The sequence below is a fragment of the Mytilus galloprovincialis genome, chromosome 8, assembly GCF_965363235.1.
Source record: "Mytilus galloprovincialis chromosome 8, xbMytGall1.hap1.1, whole genome shotgun sequence".
In the NCBI taxonomy this organism is placed as follows: domain Eukaryota; kingdom Metazoa; phylum Mollusca; class Bivalvia; order Mytilida; family Mytilidae; genus Mytilus; species Mytilus galloprovincialis.
Window position 1 is genome coordinate 69,709,994 of NC_134845.1, and position 22,001 is coordinate 69,731,994.

General features: G+C 33.5%; 1 protein-coding gene across 1 annotated transcript; it reads right to left on the reverse strand.

The window, feature by feature from the left end:
* Positions 1-2,813: 2,813 nt before the first annotated feature.
* Positions 2,814-18,920, reverse strand: LOC143042467 (glutamate receptor U1-like). The gene is made up of 7 exons (XM_076214765.1): positions 18,739-18,920; positions 18,298-18,330; positions 13,564-13,755; positions 12,030-12,271; positions 9,954-10,045; positions 5,491-6,251; positions 2,814-3,170 (listed from the first exon to the last, which is right to left on the reverse strand). The coding sequence occupies exons 1-7, from the start codon at positions 18,802-18,804 to the stop codon at positions 3,105-3,107; spliced, it is 1,452 nt and encodes a 483-aa protein (XP_076070880.1). The 5' UTR covers positions 18,805-18,920; the 3' UTR covers positions 2,814-3,104.
* Between the last annotated feature and the right edge of the window lie 3,081 nt (positions 18,921-22,001).

Here is a 22,001-nt window from a genome sequence, read left to right on the forward strand (position 1 = left end):
CAAATGGTCAAACACATCAAACGAATGGATAACAACTGTCATATTCCTGATTTGTTACAGTCATTTGTTTAGGTAGACACCACATACCATCATATACCAGGTAGTAATAATTGATATAATTTGATACGTATTTTTTTTTCTGTGACCTGCATGCTCAAATTTTTTATTCAAACGTACATAAAATGCTTAAATTTCCTCTTTAACTACTTACGTTCTGTGGATGCTGCTTCAATAATTCCTTCTACTGACAATAGCATGATCTTCCCTTACAGTTTTCCATACATGTATGTAGATATGGCTATTTGTTTATCAATAACAATATCACAAATAATGCATTTGGTCAGCTCAATGCAAACGACTTTGATAATACACTTATACAGAGACTCATATTAGCGATATAATTTGTTACAATGGCCTGTCATGAACACCGAAAACGAACATGCCACATTTTTGTAAGTCACTGAGTGGTCGAAAAGTTTATGATACAGAAAATGCCTTGGATTGAACAAATGTTCAACGGATATGGTAACAAGTTTGCTTATAATTGATGAATAAATTTATATATTAAGTTCAAATATTATTTTTTAAGCATTGAATATGCAATTAAACACGACTTCATATCTTAGATACAAGTCTATAGATGACGTTGATGTGACCTAAGCAGGGACAGAATTATTCTCATCACGAAAAACAGTTTTACTGAACACAGTTACATTTTAGTTAAAACATACAATCACAATACATTTGATGAGATGCTCGAGAATGGACTCGAAGAGCTGGCCAATTGCTTCTAAATGGAGTCAAGCATAAAGACATGAACTCCTAGTAAAAATAGTCTAGGCATATGTTTTTTACTTAAAGAGAAATGTGAAACTGTTAAACAACATTAAAACATAACAACTAGGGTTGATCTCAGGTGCTCATAAAAGGGTAAGCAGATCTTGCTCCACATGCGACACCCGTCGTTCTGCTCATGATATAATAAATCCGGTAAATGAAACGCAAATGAAAAATAAAAAAAATATACCAATACAAAGCGACATCTTTATGAAATTATAGTAAATCATTTGATTGACAAATTTTTATTCGTTATTGCAAAATAATGAACTTTAATTATCTGACATTGTCTCCTTACCCAGTTTACCCCTATTACTTTCCATGATGTGGACTGGTCATTGTTATTGAATCTTAGGCAATTTGATTGGATTAAGTTTTATTAGTTACCTTCAAATTGTTTATGCTTTTCATACATGACTATTGATTAATCAGAACGTGCATGCATGTGTACGCTAAATAAAATGACCTTCAAACTGGACACTGGATATTATCCAAACGTAACACATATATTGTCAGTCAAGAAATCAAGCATCTTCATAATGACAGTTTCAGAGAATGTTTTGTCTGAATCAGAATAATCCTTTAAAAACTAGGATTTATCCCTCCATAAGTTAAGATACTTGTATCTACGTTGGCCTTTTTTTTTTTAAACAAAGCAATACCAACTTATCTTTTAGTTTGGAATGTGGAATACATGTAAATGATTTCTTTTATCAAACATTTCCTACTCAAATAAAGATCATGGACGTTTTTACATAGAAATATGGATGACATACGTATACATGTAAATTCAAAAGAAAATTTGTCTGAGGACATAAGTTACTGACATCGAATTGGTATGCATGTAAATCCTGTAACCAAGGACTTTTTATACTAGTAATATGTGTTTGCCCAGACTGTTTGTTCCAGAACAAAATCATCGCTATAAAACCAGGTTTAATCCCTCATTTTCTACATTTGAAAATGCCTGTACCAAATCAGGAATATGACAGCTCATGTCCATTCGTTTTTGCTGAGTTTTGTCATTTGAGTTTGCCATGTGATTATTGACTTTCCGATTGGATTTTCCTGTGAGTTCAGTATTTTTGTCATTTTTCTTTTTACATATCGTCTCTTCACTTCAAAGTGTGGTAAACATAGATTATTACATATAAGTTTCTACTTTTCAGCAACCCCCCTTAATGGCGGTAGTAAACATAATTGTATTTCACCATGGCTTTCTAACTTAGCAAAATTAATTCTTGAATTTTAATGCAATTTAAAATGCACATTAAGCGAAGAAACAACCCCAACCATAAGAGTTATCAAGAATTACACATCTTCGTTAAATCTTTTATTAAAATTATATTTTTCTGAAATACAGTATATGCATGTAACTCTATTGTGGTCAGTTTCTAAACTACACACTCAGCTGAAGAATTTCACTAACTTCCCATACGACACACAATAAAAGATCTCCTACACATTCAAAACAATAACAATCATCAATATTTTCAGCTACTTCGATTAACATTTAAAAATAGGCAAAACGGCTCATTAATACCAAGTCTCTCCAAAGTAACACACAAGTGAGAAAAGAAATAATAAAGTAAAACATGCAAGTTATATTTTTTATATAGTGTAACAATTTGATTACAGAATAGAAATCAGTGTGCACCACATTTATGTTATTTCGAATAGACAGCAACAATGTTATAGTTATTTCTTATACTAGTAATCTAATTCTAAATTTCCATCATTTAAACCAGACAAAATCATGAAACAATGTTGATGACGTCATGGTCACATGACTAAATTGTGTCTATGATATGATAAACGAAAAGCCTACTGAAAATGGAAACACCTCTTTATAAATTGCGTTTATCTTAAAGGGCTTTCCGCATTTCCCCTCATCAGGCACATTTCAAATTCCTATCGAAAACATATTCTTAAATGCTCATTGAATCTTTAGTCATGATAAATCTGATCGGGAACATATTCTAAAGCATTATGGATAATTCATAGCACTAATCTGTTATAAATTCTAACATACTACATTGTACTATTAAGCATTTGAATATGCTATTTATATATTGAATATTCGTATACTGTTCAGCGTAAATATCATGAAGCACGTCAAGCGGGAATCTTTACAAGTTAATGCCTATTGCACTCACGATTAGGGATATTACTTCATGGGACATGTCTGATATAAAGTTCTTTTGGAACACTTGTTTTTCAAAACAAAACAAAAACATAAGTCACGAGGGAAAAAGGCATACACACTATCACTGCATATCATTTGTTATGCTCTCGAAAGGTTGATCATCTCTTGCCGTGCCCCTCATCTTTTTCTGAAAATTCAAAAGAAAAAGTATAACAATCAGATAACAAAATATCAATTGATATTAATAACCGCACGAAAATGTTGTCCAGAGGCTGAGTCAGGTTATTATTTTTAACACGGTGGACGGAGTAGTCCAAACGTTACGCAGACATTAACGGTATTGATAACATTAACGGTACCAATTTTCCTGTAAATAACACATTGTAACAGTCAGACAGACAGCAACCAAATTATAATATTATAAATCTTAATTTGAGTTTATAATGCAGTGTTTGTCTCAACTCTGTATGGTGAATATGAAGGGAGTATCTATAAAAAAGAGCAAAATAAATCATATATCTCCAGTTAGACCACGCAATGACGAAGCAGTTGTTTCTAATATGACGGGTCAGCTGACCACAAGAGACCAGCCATGGCAGAAACGGTTCATTTTCGCGGGTGCAAAATTTTGTCGTTTTCATTGAATAAGGTATACGAAATATTTCAGCAGTTATTATTTTGGCGGATTAAAAACTTTTATCAATACCTTTGTACAGAGTGTGGCCAAAAGTATTCGTCACTTGAAATTTTTTCCTAAATAGTGTATATTAAACTACTTTTTTCAAAAAAATATTTTGGGGTCATTGTTGGTTTGATTTTATGCAACTTGGTACCAAAAGTAGCATAATTGTTACAGGTTTATTTGTTTATTTGGTTATATATGTATATTGTTATGTGGACACAAAATAAAAACAAAATAGTATTTTCTGTTCAGAAATTTGCTATATATTCAACCGAATTAAATTATAAAAATTCATTGCATGTGTATGAGGACAAAACTATTACCAAATGAACAAACATACTTTAGACGATTCTACGTCTTTTAATGCCTTGTTTATCAAAATCCCACCATAAATACCCTCAAATTATTTTTTTGAAAAAATGTGTTTTTATATGAATTGATAGCAAAAAACATTAAGGTGACGAATATTTTTGGCCAGGTACTGTATGTGTACTTTTAAATTGACGGAATTTTTATTGGCGATTAAATTTGTCCTATCCGCGAAAATAAGCGAAAATTTACACCCCGCGAAAATAACCCACTATACGGTAGTTGAACTTCCATCAACTGTCTAAATCACAAATTGACAATATATCAGGATATTGCAAATGACGTCTTTTACGAATGTCTGTACCAAGTCAGGAATATGTCAGTTATGGCGGCTAGCTCATGTATTTTTTCGACTGTTTGGACTAATATATTGAACATTTCTAATGGCTAGACGCTATATTTAACATTAAATTTACTTGTTATATGTGACTGTCAGTGGTATAGTCGAGTGTTTGTCCTGTGCTGTGAAATATATTTATTTGTCTTGTGTATATATATATTGTGCCGTAATAAAATTGAGTAACTTTGAGTTCCTTTGTGAGAAGCCTGGTAATTTACTTTTATAAATTTCGACTTGGATGGAAAGTTGTTTCATTGGCACTCATACTACCTATATTTTATTTTTTGTTTGGTCTATGTACCTGACGACATATCTAGCAAACTAGGTTACTTGTACATATATCTATATTTAAATCTGGACGATAAATATTTATCAGTGCTGAAAATAGAAGTAGATGGAAAGAACTATAATTCCCTGTCAATTGAGATTGGATTCAAACGTGGTTTAAATCACATCATTATATATCCTGATCTGCTTACCCTTCCGGAGATTCTGAGATCAACCCCAGGTTTTGGTGTGGTTCGTGTTGCTAAGTTTTTAATTTTCTATGTTGTGCCTTCTTTTCTATTGGTTGTCCGTTTGTCTTTTTTTTTATTTTAGCCATGGCGTTGTCAGTTTGTTTTTTTATCTGTGAGTTTGATTCTCCCTCTGGTATCTTTCGTATCTATTTTTTCAAAGAGTACTGATCAATTTTCAGAAAATACTTAATAGACCATTCTGAAACCTAGACCAAGGAACGAATTTGTACGAGAATGAGAAAAACAAAAGGTAACGCGTTTTGCAGTGAAAAGGAATAATTTCGTTTCAAAATATTTTTTATGGTGATTTGTTACAGTATATACCCGCGTAAACTGCTTCCTTGATGATTAAATGTATCACTCGCTATGCAAATCTATTTTCATTAAAATCGCGTATTAAGTATGTTATGATTAGTTTCATCATTCCATGGGTTTTAAAGAAAACGGAAAACGTAGACGAATGTTCGAGACGTTAATGATATATATTAAAATGTTTTTAATACGTGATAACAGACAAGGATTTGTACGTGAAATTTGCAACATTTTCGTAATTATTTATTTTACTTATGTACATATCTGAATAATCCTAAATACTGACCTCAAACCTCTTTTCAAAGAAGATGTCGAAAATCAGAAGCCCAATGCTAACCACAATACCAAGTGAAAGCAATATAAATAGACTCCCGATTTTATCGATAGATATCCCATCAGTCCTAAAAAAAAGTCCTGCCTGGAACTTCTTGTCCTCAAAGGAAGTGACGTACTTGATGTAATCGTCATCAAAATCGGTGTCACATTGAGATTTGTACCATTTACCAATCAGCTCTTCAAGAATACCATTTTCTTTCAGTGATACCAAGGCAACATCTAAATCATGACACGCTTTTGATTCCAGTCCACATGCAAAGGAGTAAGACCCACGATGTTTTGAGTGGTGTACGAGTACCAGGTCACACGGAGGTTTTCCAGACTCTGTACGTGCATAAAGTTCCTCCGTGATAAAAACATAGTCACCTTCACTATCACGAACCCGTTTCACCCCCTCAGCTACATTCTTTGGCATCTGATCTTTAGATTTCTTTAATTGTTTTCCAATTGCTTCGTCTGTCTTGTCTTTGGCCTTTAGTGTGAAATATCGATATGTCATGCTGTTATAAGGAACTCCGTATTCGACTTCAGATTGGAGGGGCAAATCTTCGAACGAATGGATTGGTGTTTCTAGGAGTTCATCGTCTCCACTACGGAAGACGACAGCAAGGGAAGTTATGTATGAGGCAAAGATCAGGATAACAAATATACACCAAAAACATGTCAACATCTTTGCAGAACGAGATGTACAGGTTGATGGACTAAAACTGCCTGCAAAAATATATAAACAAAGAAGAAGAAAATAAGTCAGATTTTGTATTTCTCGGACTATCTTTATCTTTATGCAACAGAAACAATACAAATGAATGTTCTATGGAAAGTATTTTAATAGATTTCGGAATGTCTAGGAATATCTTTATCTTTAAATGCAACAGAAACTAGCAATTATTGTTCTCTGCAAAGTATTGTAGCCAAAAGAACAAGGCAAAAGTAGCATACATGTGTTCAAAGGTCATAAATCGATTGAGAGAAAACACATCCGGGCTACAAACTAAAGCCGTAGTTCAGCATATATAGTCACCTATCGCCTACATTGACCAAAGCCTAAACGTAATCGTTCATCTTTTCTCGTTTTCGTTTTCCAATATGAAGACGAAAAATTAATCGTATCTTCTGATGGATATTCTGCAAAAAGAATGTTTCTAATTCATGGCCATTCATTTTGCGGACAGTGTTTTATCACAAACAAATTTCGGGTGATAGAATATATACCAAGTACGTACGGAATTGCCGATTATGATGCAAATCAATGCATTATAATCTGCATTAAATCGGTTGAGAGAAAACTCATCCGGGTTACAAACTAAAGCCGTAGTTCAAAATAGTTACTTCTAGCCTACATTGGTCCAAAGTCATTTTCTGGTTAGCCCGTTCGCCCGTCTGTCCAGCTTCATGTTAAAGTTAATGGTCGAAATTAATGCCAAATTAAAGAGTTTTTACACCATTTGCACGGTCCAATGGACATATAATATGAAAGTGTGAATGGGGCATCTGTGTTTTATGGACACATTTTGTTTGCGTAAACCAGCAGGGAGTTTACGCAGTATATATTGGACGATGTCCGTAGTCTTTCGGAACACCGTATGTTATTCGGAATACATATGTTCTTTCTTGGGCCACCTTATATATATACATGCAGAATGGCTTATTATTTGACCTGTCGAATGAGCATTAGCTTCTTAAAGTTGCTTTAGAGATATGCTACATATGATGCGAAATTTAGTATGACGCAAGCTACTTTGATAAGCATTATAATACTTCCTCGAACGCGTTTACAAGCTACTAATATCTACCTTACATATATGTGTAATTATCTTAATTAGAGCATAGAGCAATTATATTCTATGATTAGAGTCAAACGTTGAAACCCTCGAAATGAAACCAGCCGTGTTTAGAATGTTTGATACAAGAAAAGATTTCATGTAAGCATGTAAAATCTATATCAGCATTTCATGTAAGATTCCGTTTCTAGGGAAGATGTACATGATGTACAAAAGCAGGCTATTTCATTTTTGTTTTTATACTGATATCAAAAGGAAGTCTTTATAGAACTTTATTAAAATTTTACGTCTAGGAAAGACCAATGACGTATGTAAAATCCAATACACGTCCTTGAATAAATGTTAAAAATCACCAGGATTTTCCCCCAAAAAAAATGTTTATTAAAAATAACGGTCAAATTAATTATGAAATGAAAAGCGACATTCGGAAAATATCTTCAAAGCGAGCTCAATGTTTTAAGAAGTGTTTGTTTTTAACAAAATAGGTTTGTCACCTAGTTGCCAATGCTTACTACCCTAAGCATTTGCATTTTTACTAAAATCTAACTTTTATCGAAAACAAAAACACCAGCCCCTTAGAATAGAACATCCAGTGGGTGACTTAACATGTTGTCCTTCGGAGGAGAGAGCAAAATGTTCTTTATAACAAGAATATTTCAGTCTACATTGAACAGAAGCTACTTCAAGCAAACAATCAATGTCAGTTTGTAATTCTTATACTGCGGACTCGTATGTTTTCATGGGTACTAATTTTCTTGACTGAGAAAAACCTCTGGCCTTTGCTAGTCTTGTATTATTTTAATTTTAGTTTCTTGTGTACAATTTGGAAATTAGTATGGCGTTCATTATCACTGAATTAGTATATATTTGTTTAGGGGCCAGCTGAAGGACGCCTCCGGGTGCGGGAATTTCTCGCTACATTGAAGACCTGTTGGTGACCTTCTGCTGCTGTTTTTTATTTGGTCGGGTTGTTGTCTCTTTGGCACATTCCCCATTTCCATTCTCAATTTTATTGCATATTTATGGATATTTAATTTAGTGGTTTAATCAGAATCTCTCCTTCGAAAAATTTGTAATACGTTGAACACTTAAAATCGTGGTTCCCTTGAACCCACGAAATCCGCGAAAATAAGTATCAATAGAAAATGAATGAATGCACATAGTCCGAGATTACTCTGACGTCCAAAGGGTGATTTGCCAGACAAGATGTCGCCCCAGATTGTCAGGTAAAACAGCCGTTGGACGTCAGAGTAATCCCTGACTAGAATCCACAGTACAACAATAATATAAAACAATTATACATCTTTAATAAACAATTATCTAATATTCAATGCCAAACCAGCACTTGGGCTTACGATTGCATGTCTACTTTTAAAGAATTATATGAAAATAATGCCAGTTAATCCTGGAAATTAAGACGACATTTAAACGGCAACATTTGCGTGTGTTTAATCATTGAAATATTGTAAGTGTCTGGCCAATTAAAAGCAAAATTATGTCATATTTGATCATATTAGTACAGTTGATTGATGAAAACGCGTTATACTTATAAGGCTGTAAAATTATTTTGTAGATTCATCGAAAACTTGTAAATTACTACCGGTATGTGTGTTCAGAATTTTAATGTTGCTTTTTTTATTTCACAAAAAAGGCCAAAGGAGTAGGTCCGGTAGGGACCGATTTTGGCCTCAAATTTCAGTTAAATCTGACGAAAGATTTTGACCACTTCTTAAACACTTGAGTGTTTATTTCATATGATTCAATTAATTTATGTGAAAGATTTAACTTTTTTAGTCATTAAAAACGATCTGATTCAAGCTCAAATATGACAAATCTAGCAAATATGCAAAAAAATGTCACTTTTCAGATGGTTTTTGTCAAAAACCAAAGTGGCCGCATCAGTGTTTATTCTCAATCTTTATATATATTATGTATTATCATCAAATACAACTTCTTTTTTAATATTTTGGAGGAACACGAATTCGCTTTACACAGAAACCGTCTAAAATTGAACTAAAATGCTGGAATTGTGGATTTCAGTAATTTAGCATGACTTAATGGTGCTAGTACCCAATATATGTGCATTGTATTGTCAAAAACATCCCATATTTCTGCAGCAGAACCATTCTACTATCCAACAAATAACTAAAAGTTTACATTTTAACAATTTTGTAAAACTTCTATATTTTGGGGCCAAAAAGAGGTCTTACTGAATCTTCTCCTTTAAAATCAACAAAAACGTCTATTTACTGACTTTCACTTTTTCGCTTAAAATCTGATCCCATATTGGTACACAACTTGTACTTCAGAAAAAAACTTCACCCATCTTAAAACTACTGATGTTATTATAATATACATAGTCTGAATAAACACTTTAAAGTTATCTCTCCAACAGCGTTATATAACGGTAATTAATAATATATTAGATCAATTAATTAACTAGTCTATTACATAGTACATATTATTAGATCAATTAATTAACTAGTCTATTACATAGTACGCAGGTAGTCCTAGAAAAACACCTCAGATATATTTCGAAAAGACTTCCGGGGTTCCGAAAAAAATTATGCACTTTTTTCATTCTTTTATGCTATGAAAAAAAAATATTTCTCATGATACAACAAATACCAACCTTGAAAACAAAATCTGTAAAACATGACGGGAAATCCACGAGTAATGTTCTTCTTAATGCTGTCAGTACCATCCTCTTCCATTGGATCAAACCTGATAAAGAAATAATATTGAATAATTTAATAAAGAAATATATTGTGGCACTTTGAAAATTTGGGTTAGAAGGCGGGTTATTCAAATTCAAGCTCTTATCCTACACAATAAATATCAATGTTTCATTCGAAAGGAAATAAGCCATAGAAATAAATACCAAAGATGATTTTGTGCTTTGTCTATGTTCCAGACCGTATGATTATTTGGACCGTACGCGTACGGTCTGACTAATATTAAAAATATTGGTCATGCTTATTTGATACAAATGTATATAGCAGATCAACATAACTGAACTATCAAGTTGATATTATCAAAGTTCAATTGTAATTGAAACAAAAACTTTATATTTTAACTTTTTTTTAATTCACGCTAATTAAATATGCTAATCTCTTGTATTAAGCATATCGATCAGTTGTACATTAATTGTATTATGAACGCTGAAAATGAAGATATCGGAAGTAAACATGAAGTGGGAGTTCTGACAATTATTTTAGAATATTTAGCAACTTTACCAAAAAATGCAAATGCAAAAGAACATGCATGAAATGCATAGTTTTTTACATGAAAATTCTAAAAATATTACGATACTTGAATTGTGTAACCTTGGGCGAGAGTACCAAAAAAGGAAGGATTCAGACATACAGTTAGAAAAATACCTAATTTCAATTATTCGTTTGTTCATTTTATCTATCTAATTGTAATAAATTATCAATAACAATTTGTAAAACTAAAAATAAAGATTGTTTCAATTTAACCCATATGATCGAATAACATGTTTGGTCAGATCGTACTGGACCGTACGCGCATATTCATACGGTCCGACCGTACGCGTATGGTCGGACCGTATTAGTAAACGTATACGGTCCGGACCGTACGCGTACGGGCCAAATACTCATATGGTCTGGAACATCTATATTTTAATGAAAAAACTTTGTTCATTTCGATGCCTAAAAAGTCATTTCAATAGTGTCCCGCTGTTACAAATTTGTTTTTATGCGTCTATGAAATCCCAGTGCGGATTTATTAGTAGGTAGAATTATTTAAAAATTTGCAACTGTATTGCATATATTCAACGTTAAATAGAGTAATAGACGTTTTTAACTGTAAGAGAAGGAAGATCATCAGAATAGTTTAAATAAAAAAGAGAAAAAAATGTCCCAATTAGCTGCTCAATCCGTGGAAAAAATTTCTGTCTTCACTTTCATAAGATATGACGGACGAAAATGGATTTTAATTATATCAGAAAAAATAAACGTATCCCGAAGAAGCTATCTGAAGTTATCTTTATGTAACTGCGGTCTTATTTTTAAAACATCGTCATTTCTCCCGTGTCCAATTAAATGTCCCGATGGATAAAATAACACAAAGAATAATTCAGAGGCTTTTTATCAAACAAAATTCTACTTTATATATATTAAAAAAAAATTACAAGACATAAAATTGTTATCTGGTGTTATTGTTGCAGACAATTCTTCAAAACCATTATAAAAACTGTTCATGTATTTAAAATTTTGTTTTAAAAAGAGGCAACTTCGTAAATTAAGCGGCATTTTCAATTGAGTAGAATATAAGGTCAACGCTTGAAACTTTCCGTGGAACAACGTCAAAATCGGCGTTTTATTAGGAACGTCGTGTAACTCTAATATAAGTTATATGGTTCGCTACTGACCCCCTAAGGATCCATAGAGGGTTAGTAAAATCAATAGGTGAGACCGGAGGCCGAATCCCCAAAAAATTTATTCACCATCTATGGATCCTGTGGGGGTCAGAAGTTAACCGTATAACGAATTTATCAGACGCTTGACTTTTCGATTTATGAGTTTTACTGTCCCTCTAGTATCTTTCGTCCCTCTTTTTCAAAGCACTCTTGTAAAATGACACCCCAAAGACAATTTCCTATAGGTTTGTAGTTTGAATCATTTCGACCTGAACTTCAATCATAGAGCCCTTCATATCTACGTCAATGACATACAAAAAATCTTACTGTAGAATAATTCCGTATAGCAAGGAAACAATGGCATAGGAACAAATAACAGCAATCCATACTCCAGTCGTAAAAGGTTTGAGAAAGCTTAGTAAACCCTTCCATCTCTTCCAGGATATACCATCAGCAGTAGGTTTTTTCATAACAATAGATAGTCCAGAGTCTAGTATTGGCTGCGAAAAATGTACTGCATTTGCTCGTTGGACTGTAACGGTCAAGGCTGCTGCTGCTATATCAGCTTGCTGGAATAAAATTCATAAAACAAAACGATAATGGAATTTGTTCGTTATATAGCGAATCAATATATGGCGTATATAGCGTTTCCTCGCGTATTTTAATCGCCAAATAAAGAGATATCTTTCTTCTCACAAAATACCGTTTCGCTACTTTACTACAAAAAAGTAAAATCATTAATACTGAACAGTGAAGAAAATTCAAAACAGAAAGTCCATAATCAAATGTCAAAATCAAAAGCTGTGACCGTATCTTACATTGATTTGTAGGATCCTTTACTATTATAGATAATTTAGCTGATCTGTAACAATAAGATCTGTATGCCTCATATATCATGTAATGTAGTACGCCGCTAGATTAAAACTGACGTGGAAAGGTAACACATGGCCAGCGAAAGCTCTTTCTTTGAGAGCCCAGGTGGTCGTGTGGTCTAGCGGGACGGCTGCAGTGCAGGCGATTTGGTGTCACAACCCTACAACAGATGTATCCATCGGATCTCCATTAATGATGGTGATACATGGCTGTGTACATAATGTATATACAACTCGTCTAAACATCAATCCAACAATGTTAGATCTGTAAATTTGCTTTCGCAAATGTTTGGTTCTTCCCTCGCCGGGATTCGAACCCATGCTACTGTGATATCGTGACATCAAATCGCTTGCACTGCAGCCGTCCCGCTAGACCACACGACCACCTGGGCTCTCAAAAAAAGAGCTTTCGCTGACCATGTGTTACCTTTCCACGTCAGTTTTAACCTAGCGGCGTACTACAGTACATGATATATGAGGCATGAAGATGTTTTTGTTACAGATCAGCTAAATTATCTATAGTAAAGGATCCTACAAATTAATGTAAGATACAGTCACAGAAAATATTTATATTCATAAGTACGTCTGAGTCAGTGACAACCCTACAACAGATGTATCCATCGGATCGCCATCAATGATGGTGGTACATTGCTGTGTACATAATGTAAATACAACTCGTCTAAACTTCAACTCAACAATGTTAGATCTGTGAATTTGCTTTCGCAAATTTTTGGTCTTTCCCTCGCCGGGATTCGAACCCATGCTACTGTGATATCGTGACACCAAATCGCCTGCACTGCAGCCGTCCCGCTAGACCATATATATATGCATGCAGTAGTTCAATAATTTCGAGAACATTTTGATTACATGTACAAGAAACTCGTTTGATAAGTGTCTAACTAATCTGACGTGCGGGTTTTTTTTTTTGTTTTTTTTTTTGTTTGTTTGCTTTTTTTATTTATATCACCGCATTAAATAATTATACTTACTTTATTTACAAGCTCTCCTATCATCCCGGTCCAATTTCCGGTGTTGTCTAACGTTCCATATCTGCTATCTTGCACGTGCGTCAGAGAAAATGTGGCATTCATCATTGGACCTATTTTGTCCAGAAGGTCTGGTAAAAGACCAACAAACTTTCTGCTACTACCATCACCTTGAGACATGACAAGTGGTGGATTCTGTAAACAATATTTAAATGGTTTTAAAATGATGGATACCTTTTTAAAAATATGATGGATCCTTTCACCATGCAACAACGGAGCCATACATACAAAAATAATTTACCGCTAATGTAACACTTTGGAGTTTTTAAATCGATTCTTACAATGTGCACTTTATTATAAATATTAGTCCCAGTTGTTCTCAGGGTGGTACTATTTTCCCCAAGTTTTTTCGTTTGGCTGTTTGTGATGTATAAATACACAGTCAGGTCCGTCCGTATTGGAACGCTATATTTGATGATGAGAGAAAAACATATTTCAGGAGCCTATAATTCAGTGGTTGTCGTTTGTTTATGTGTTACATATTTGTTTTTCGTTCATTTTTTTACACAAATAAGGCCGTTAGTTTTCTCGTTTGAATTGTTTAACGTTGTCTTATCGGGGCCTCTTATAGCTGACTATGCGGTATAGGCTTAGCTCATTGTTGAAGGCCGTACGGTGACCTATAGTTGTTAATGTTTGTGTCATTTTGGTCTTTTGTGGATAGTTGTCTCATTGGTAATCATACCACATCTTCTCTTTTATACATATACTAAAAATACTGCGTAGAAGCATTTTTATAGGTTTGCAAATCACATGTTATGTTGTATGACAAAATGTTCGTCCCTGTCTAACATACCGCTGTTTAAAGAATTAAAGTAACTGTAGAAAATCCAGCCCATCGTCCTCGTAGAAATATTGTACTTTTTACATTATTCCTGCTTGTTTATCGCGCCATACAAATGTTTTTTTTTTTTTTGCAACACTGGAATTATAGCAAACGACAAACATCTGTTTTTCTTTTAAGGAGAAAGGGTAAGACTCCTAAGGGGGCTTCAAACTTTTAATACTTATCTAAAACTGATGACTCTAGTCTATATACTAGTAAGATTCATTAGTGACGCTCAGATCAAAACAGAAATAATTTTAAAGTACAAAGGTGAAAAGCATTGTGGACCCGAAATTCCGAAAAGTTGCGTCAAATATGGTTAAGGTAATATATGCCTGGGATATGAAAACGTTTTCGAAAAATTCGTAAGGCGTCAAAGAAAAAATATATAATAGCCTTTCAAGACATCATAATAATGGACTACCCATCATCTACAGCCCGTAACAGAGAAGTGATCGAATTTGCGTTTCTTTACCGTCAGAATAAGTAACGTTATCGACAAACTTATTTCAGAAGTGACATAATTTAATTTTCTTCATCGACAAAATATGTCATGTCCAACGTGTAAGTTTTCATTGTTTAAGTCGAAGTTTTTTAACACAGTAAAACATTTTTTTATAATCAACCTCTGTCATTGGCATTTTCATTTTAACGGTAAAGGATCAAATACGGGATCTCCGAAATTTCTATCATTTGTTATTCAACACTGTAATAGTTTTTTTTCGTCTGATACAGAATACCCCATATCTTTTCTTTTTCATACTTATCTGTTTATTATGTCCCCGGGATTATGTCAATCATACATTGTTGCAATACCGACATGCTTTTATTTTGTCACAGAAAAAAATGAAATAAATTTCCTTCAAATCGAAGTAAATAATACAAATGTACCCTTTAACATTTGAAATGTTCAAGACAAAATTGCTCTATATCTTAAGTTATTGACGAATATTTGAAAATTAAACCTCTTATGATGTGATGTACGGCATTTAACAGGGGGAAAAAATATGAAAATGAAAAGATATAACTTAAGATTTAGCATATTCAGGGAGACGGCACTCAATTTACCAAAAATAATTGATGTTTTAAGGAACTGTAGAGGTCTCCACATGTTTTCAACAAGGGTAGAATTCAAAACCTTGAATATGAAAGCCTCGAAATTCATGATACTTTTTCTGTGCGCTAGTTATATCTACAAAATCCAATCATGTACACGCCTGACATATAATACATGTATGAATATGTATATTAATATATTGGGAATTTATTTTTGTTTCCAAACAGAATTATATGGTAATGTATAAGTGCCTCCGTTCACTGCACAATTGTAAATTGTCTTCCTAAAGACCAGCAAAAATAAATGGCACAAGTTCACGTAGTCATAAAAAAAAAGTCGTATAATTTACGTTATCGAACAAAAAATCAGAAATACGGAATATTATATGTGAATGGTTAGGAAATCCGTTTCCCCTACATGTTTTTAAAGTCAAAGAAAAATGATACAAACGTTTAAAGAGCCAGCTTTGTGTTACCTATAGACAAATTCGACTGTATATAAGGAAGTTAATATGTTTACTCTGATTTGAAATTATCTTTTAGAACTTTTTTTTAGTAATTGAGAACCTACGTTGTTTATGGGTAAAAGGTTAAATGTTGCATGATCCCTGAAAATATCAGCAAGCGCAGTTTTCCGGACGATTTTCATTTGTACACTGCTAAAAACTCAGGTCCTGGACATGGTATATTTTGGAGAAATTTTTTTTTACTGATTTTTACTAAACAAATATTCTCTGTGTGTGCCATTGCAAGAAATAGTTTTGCTTGTTATTTTGTCATATTAAAAAAAGTTCTCAACAAAATTTTCCCGTTTAAACTGTACTAGAAAAAAGTTTGGCATGTGAAACGGACGAAGACATATTCTAACAGAAGTACAAATACCAGTCCTCCCTTTTGTGTATACATATGAGAAAACATTTCAAAGTTAGTGATTGAATTCAAATCCATCACACATACGGTACACATTGTACAATGTAGTCCGAAAAAAATAAACGACTTCATTCCTATCAAACACCTTTTTAATTGTTTACCAGTATATTTCTATTAGTTTTGGGTAAAATTGAATTTGTAAAGGAAATAATACTATCAAGACGTCCTTCCATAAATATTTTTTTCTGTTCTGACTTTGAAGAAATGACTACATTTCGCCGAATCGAAATGGTGCATGGACATATTTTGTTTCATATCATTAGAATTATTTTCAATATTATCAGTATTAAACTTGATTATCGACACATGAAAGTTTGTCAGGCTGTCAGCATTGTCAATCTTTTTAACGTTAAAGTACCAATAGTTCGGTCACTACTCAATTAAGTTTGTCGATAACGTAGCTAATTTTGACGGTAAAGAAACATCAATTCGATCACTTCTCTGTTACGGGCTGTACATGTAGATATACTCGCATACGACAGTGAAAATGATCTAACTGGATTCGCACTTTCAATACACTGTAATCAACAACCATACATTTATCTTATCTTTAATTGCCTATTATGTTATAGCTTATATCGTGACATTACGATGACATGGTAAGTCCCCCCTTTTTTCCCCGTCTTGAAAATTTGAGTATACTACAATACATGACAGTAGCTAAAATTAGAAATTCAATTAAATGCACACACGTTGTTAACTCGATTTTATGTAATGAATAAGTCGGTAACATTTAAAAAAAACTATCAGCTAGCTGACTCGTGCACAAAAGGTGAAAGATGCATGCACAAAAGGTATGATTTTTAAATTGCAATACATTACAATATTCGAATTAAGTTTACGCTTTTATTTGCAAGCTTGCAGTTTTATAATTATCAAGGTCATTCCGGTCACGAAAAACTTATATGTCAGCGTGAATTGTGCATGATCTAGATCTTACTGTAATGATGGTGTACCGTAACTGTTCCTAATGAGAATAGTTTTTGATTATTCTCCCTACAATTATGATAGTGGTAATTAAATTATCTTTATTTTGTCTCATAATTAATAGACGGGTAATATGAGACCTGAAGAATGTGACAAATTAAATTGTTACAGTTGGACTTTTACATGTTTATAAAAAAAAAAATCATGTATAGATTAAAAAATACCAAACATTTGATGTTCCTCCTTCTGACAGAAAATTAGTAAAAAATTGTTAAAAAAAACAGCCTCCAGATTCCGTATGTGCCGGCTCCAATTCTTAAGCTTGTTGTTCAAGTGGTTGCCGTTGTCATATTTGTTTTCCGTTGAGCAACAAATACTCACTCAATCAAGCATATTTTTTTTTCTTAAATGGTTGCGTAATCTCGACAATTACTTTTTATCATCACGGACATTTACATCCCTTTTATTTTTTGCTTAAACCCTAGGAACCCTAGGTCCCTCCGTCTTTCACCAGTGCTTGTGGTATGGGCACTAATTTTCCTTTCCAGTCTTGGTCTGTTTTGGTGGGGTTTATTTTTCGTAGAAAAAGGATAAACGGGTATCATATTATATTATTAAACTAATGTTATTGTAATTTCGATTGGATAAAAGCAAGAGCACATTACATAAGTAAAAATATCCTATTGGTAACGAATATTTATGAAAAGAAAATGTATAAACACAAGTTAGAAATAAAAAAAAAGAGGGGACGATAGCCTATGCGAATTTGCCTCTTCAAGCTCTTGTATATTGTAATAATATGCGCCTTTGTCTGCAGAAAACCATTCTAATGATTCAATATTGATGTCTAGTTCATTATTTTGTTTGTTTTTCGGTTGCTGTCTCATAGCGGTATTTCTTACTTTGTATGTGTATTGCAAAAAATAGATTACACTTACCAGAATTGTAGTCACTCGATAATCAGTCAAACCCTGTTAAAATAAATATGTATTGCCATTACTTTTTCAACATCAATTTAAACATTTCTAAATATTGTTTTATCATATGGGGAACATAAAAAGGCAAGCAAAAAACAATAATATATAATTTTAACTTTACATATATAAGAAGCTTGAATTGAAAAGCAGAGGCATCACAATAATAGTAAAAGAGGAGGGGTGTAAAAATATAAAAAATATCAAAATACTAGATTATTTGAAAATTAACACGATAAAACCAATAAATCACCCACTGTAGACACAATTGTAAAAAGAAAAAGACCATCAAAAGGGGCGTGAAATACCCCAAGGTTAAACGTTTTCTTCATAATAAAACTAATGTTCAATATTATCCTTGAAATGATATAAAAACAATCAATAAAATTTAGAAACTATCCTTACCTCGGTCGCAGAGATGTAAAAAACAGAGACGAGTAAAAACGCTGTGTGTCCATACCACCTATCCATGTTTAAGCAGTCACACGTATATGATTACTTATTGACACACATAATGTAATTCCCACAACCAAACAAGTATCATATGTCGTTATTTAAATTTTTAAGCGTATCTCTTATTTAGTATACGTAGTACTTTAAATCTAAAAATCAATATATGCATACTAGCACGTGGTTCTTGTACGACCTTGCCCCCTCCCCCGAAGAGCTATACTAAAAACAGTACATTAAGGGGTGTTACACGGACTGTTTTTAGACGATGCACGGAGTCTTTTTAGTTGTTACACGGACACTTTTTATGAATAGAATAACTTGTGCATGATCAGTGAGTTCATGGGCACTTTAACTTTCAATTAGATTTGAACTTTTTGGTTCACCGACTCATTTCCTGTCTTTTTATTTATAGGCGAGCGCCGATTTGAGAAAAAGCCTCTCGTTAAGGTTTTTAATGCACCTATCGAACACACAGCTAATTTTGGTATCAATCGAAAGAAAAACTTCTAGCGCATACGATTTGGGTGGTCGTCAAAGTTCCCTATGGTCACGTTTCTTGCAAATCTCACGAGAACACAGACATGTCGAATTACTTTGGATTATACGGTGATACTTAACATTGCATATATCGGCATTGTTGTAAATATATTATTCGTTTTTATCTAAGATAGCTTGGAATACATTCTAAAAAGACATGGAATCCAATAAAAAGAAGATTTTATGAAAAATTAGTTGATTCTGAGGCATCTGTAAGACCAACCCTAAAATGTAAAAAAAAAATACCATATTTTTTTAGATTGTCAGTGTCAATGACTTATTAAAACTCTTATATGTTTTGTTTTTATAAATTCCATATACCCTGAAAAGATTGCGACACACATCGAAGCTCAATGATGGATAATAAACGTTTGACGACTTTTCTAAAATCTGCATTATTAAACGGTATTCCGGATCTGTATCGTGTTTATCCCAGACGCTAAACATTTATATAAATCTAGTATCTAATATGCATAGGTAACACTTGAGTTTCCAAAACACAAGTCGTGTTTCAACATATTACTAGATAAATATTCGTATATGTGTTACCAAAAGACCACTTTAACCATTACTAATGATATTAGCATGTGCTATGTAAGCAGCAGACTGCATTTTGTATAATAGTATATTCTTGAATATTATCATAATTACTCATCATTGATGACATTGATGAGTGTCCAAGTCCTGTGAAATGTGCGCCACTTCCAATGAAGCGCTGCCGCATGTCCATAATTAGCAATGCTGTATAATATGTCAAAATATCACAAACGAGACTCTTAGTATGACAACTAATAGAGGTTTCACAACCTTAATGAATGCTTATAGCTTAAGGCAAAGACATGATGATGTGTTAAGGTTGTTAGAGGCATTGTTGGTTTAACAAAGAGGAAGGCTTCATTGATAAGATTGAATCTTACAAGGCATTTGCTTAGTCAGATAAAATCGCCAATGAGAGCACGTGCGTGTCTTATCCAGGTTGGTGACCAATGTCACGATGAAGCAAAACCAGCTGCAATGAAAAGGGATAAAACATTTGTAGTAGACGATCAAATATGACAAATCCATTTGACGTTAATAATCTCTCCCGTCAGCATATGAACATTTCAACTGGTCTCCATGCAAGTCACGACATTGAAGATTCACTGTTAAAATCAGTTGAAACTTGAAAAACAAAAACGTGAAAAAGGAAGATATTTGTTGAGTCATCACTATCAACAGACAAAGATCAGGACTGAAGAAATTTGAGGGTATGAACCCCAAAGTACAACTAAAATGCAAATCTGGGCAAGTTGTAAAAGGTCATTTGATTCCCCAGCTTGTGTTTACCCGTGCACTATCTCTAACTAAATGTAGAGATGACGTATCTGTGGAAATTGTTTCGTCCTATCTAATTTGTCCCATTCCCACTGCATATATTATGACGATGGAATTATGAGGAAGACAAATAAGTCTGATCTTCCCATGAATTTGAAAATTAAGGTAGGATCAGTCCCTAACATTCCTCAAATTGATCACAGTGCTACCGTACCAATAAGAAATGGCATGATTTCAGTCATTTGATGTTAAAAGGATGTCCACAATTGGAGACTTGGCCAAATCTTACATTATGCAGGCACTCATTTTTAGCCATGGCGTTGTCAGTTTATTTTTGATTTATGAGTTTGACTGTCTCTTTTGGTATCTTTCGTCTATCTTTTACAATCATGCTTCCGATTCACAGACAATGTTGTTGATGTCTTCGATCGCTATGACACTATTACTAAACATTTCATAAAATCAGCAGAGCGACATAGACGATCGGCAACAACTACGAAAAAGTTTCATATCGCTGAAGGCCGAACTGTTCCAGACTGGAAAAAATGTCTATCAAGCACAAAAACAAGCAAGCTCTGATAACTTTCCTTTGAGATTATCTGAGAAGCAATTTGTCTGATATGTTCCAGGATGAAAACAAATGTTTAGTTCTTGACGGCGCATTTTCCAATCCAGAATAGAGCGACAACACCCAATGAGAGCATGTAATCGATCTTCAGATCTGTCCTGTTCGTATGAAGACACAGACACCAGAATCTTGCTTCATGTGATACTCTCATAAAATCATTTAGCAGTTGAATATAAGGCGACCAATCATAATCAAGTGTTCCGATACAGATGTTCTTGTGCTCTGTGTTCATTATTTCAAGATTCTTGTGTCGACTGAACAAATGTGGTTTTTGACGGGGTCAACTAATTCTCTTAGGAACTGTAGAAGGTACATGCCAATCAATGAGTTAAGTAAATCTTTTTCACCTTTATTAGCTAACATTCTCCCTGTAGTTCATGCTTGAACTGGTTGTGATACCACTTCTGCTAAAATTGGGAAATCTTCGAGTAAGTTTACAAATCTCCAAAACTTTGACAAGATTGCTTTTTCCACATCGTTGTCAGCTGTCATAGAGCTTATTTCAAGCTTGTATGACTTATAAGAAAAATCGCTTCATCACATGTTGACTTAAACAAATTACGTGTTAAACTTGTAACATGCAAAGACTCAAGTGAACCTGCATTCAAAGAACATATGTTGCGGCCATTTCAACAAACGACAATTTGGATGTCCTCACATCTCGATCATCCAAATCCTTTGTCTCCTTATGAATACGGATGGAAAAGAGTTTACATGGCCCATATCCATTCTACTT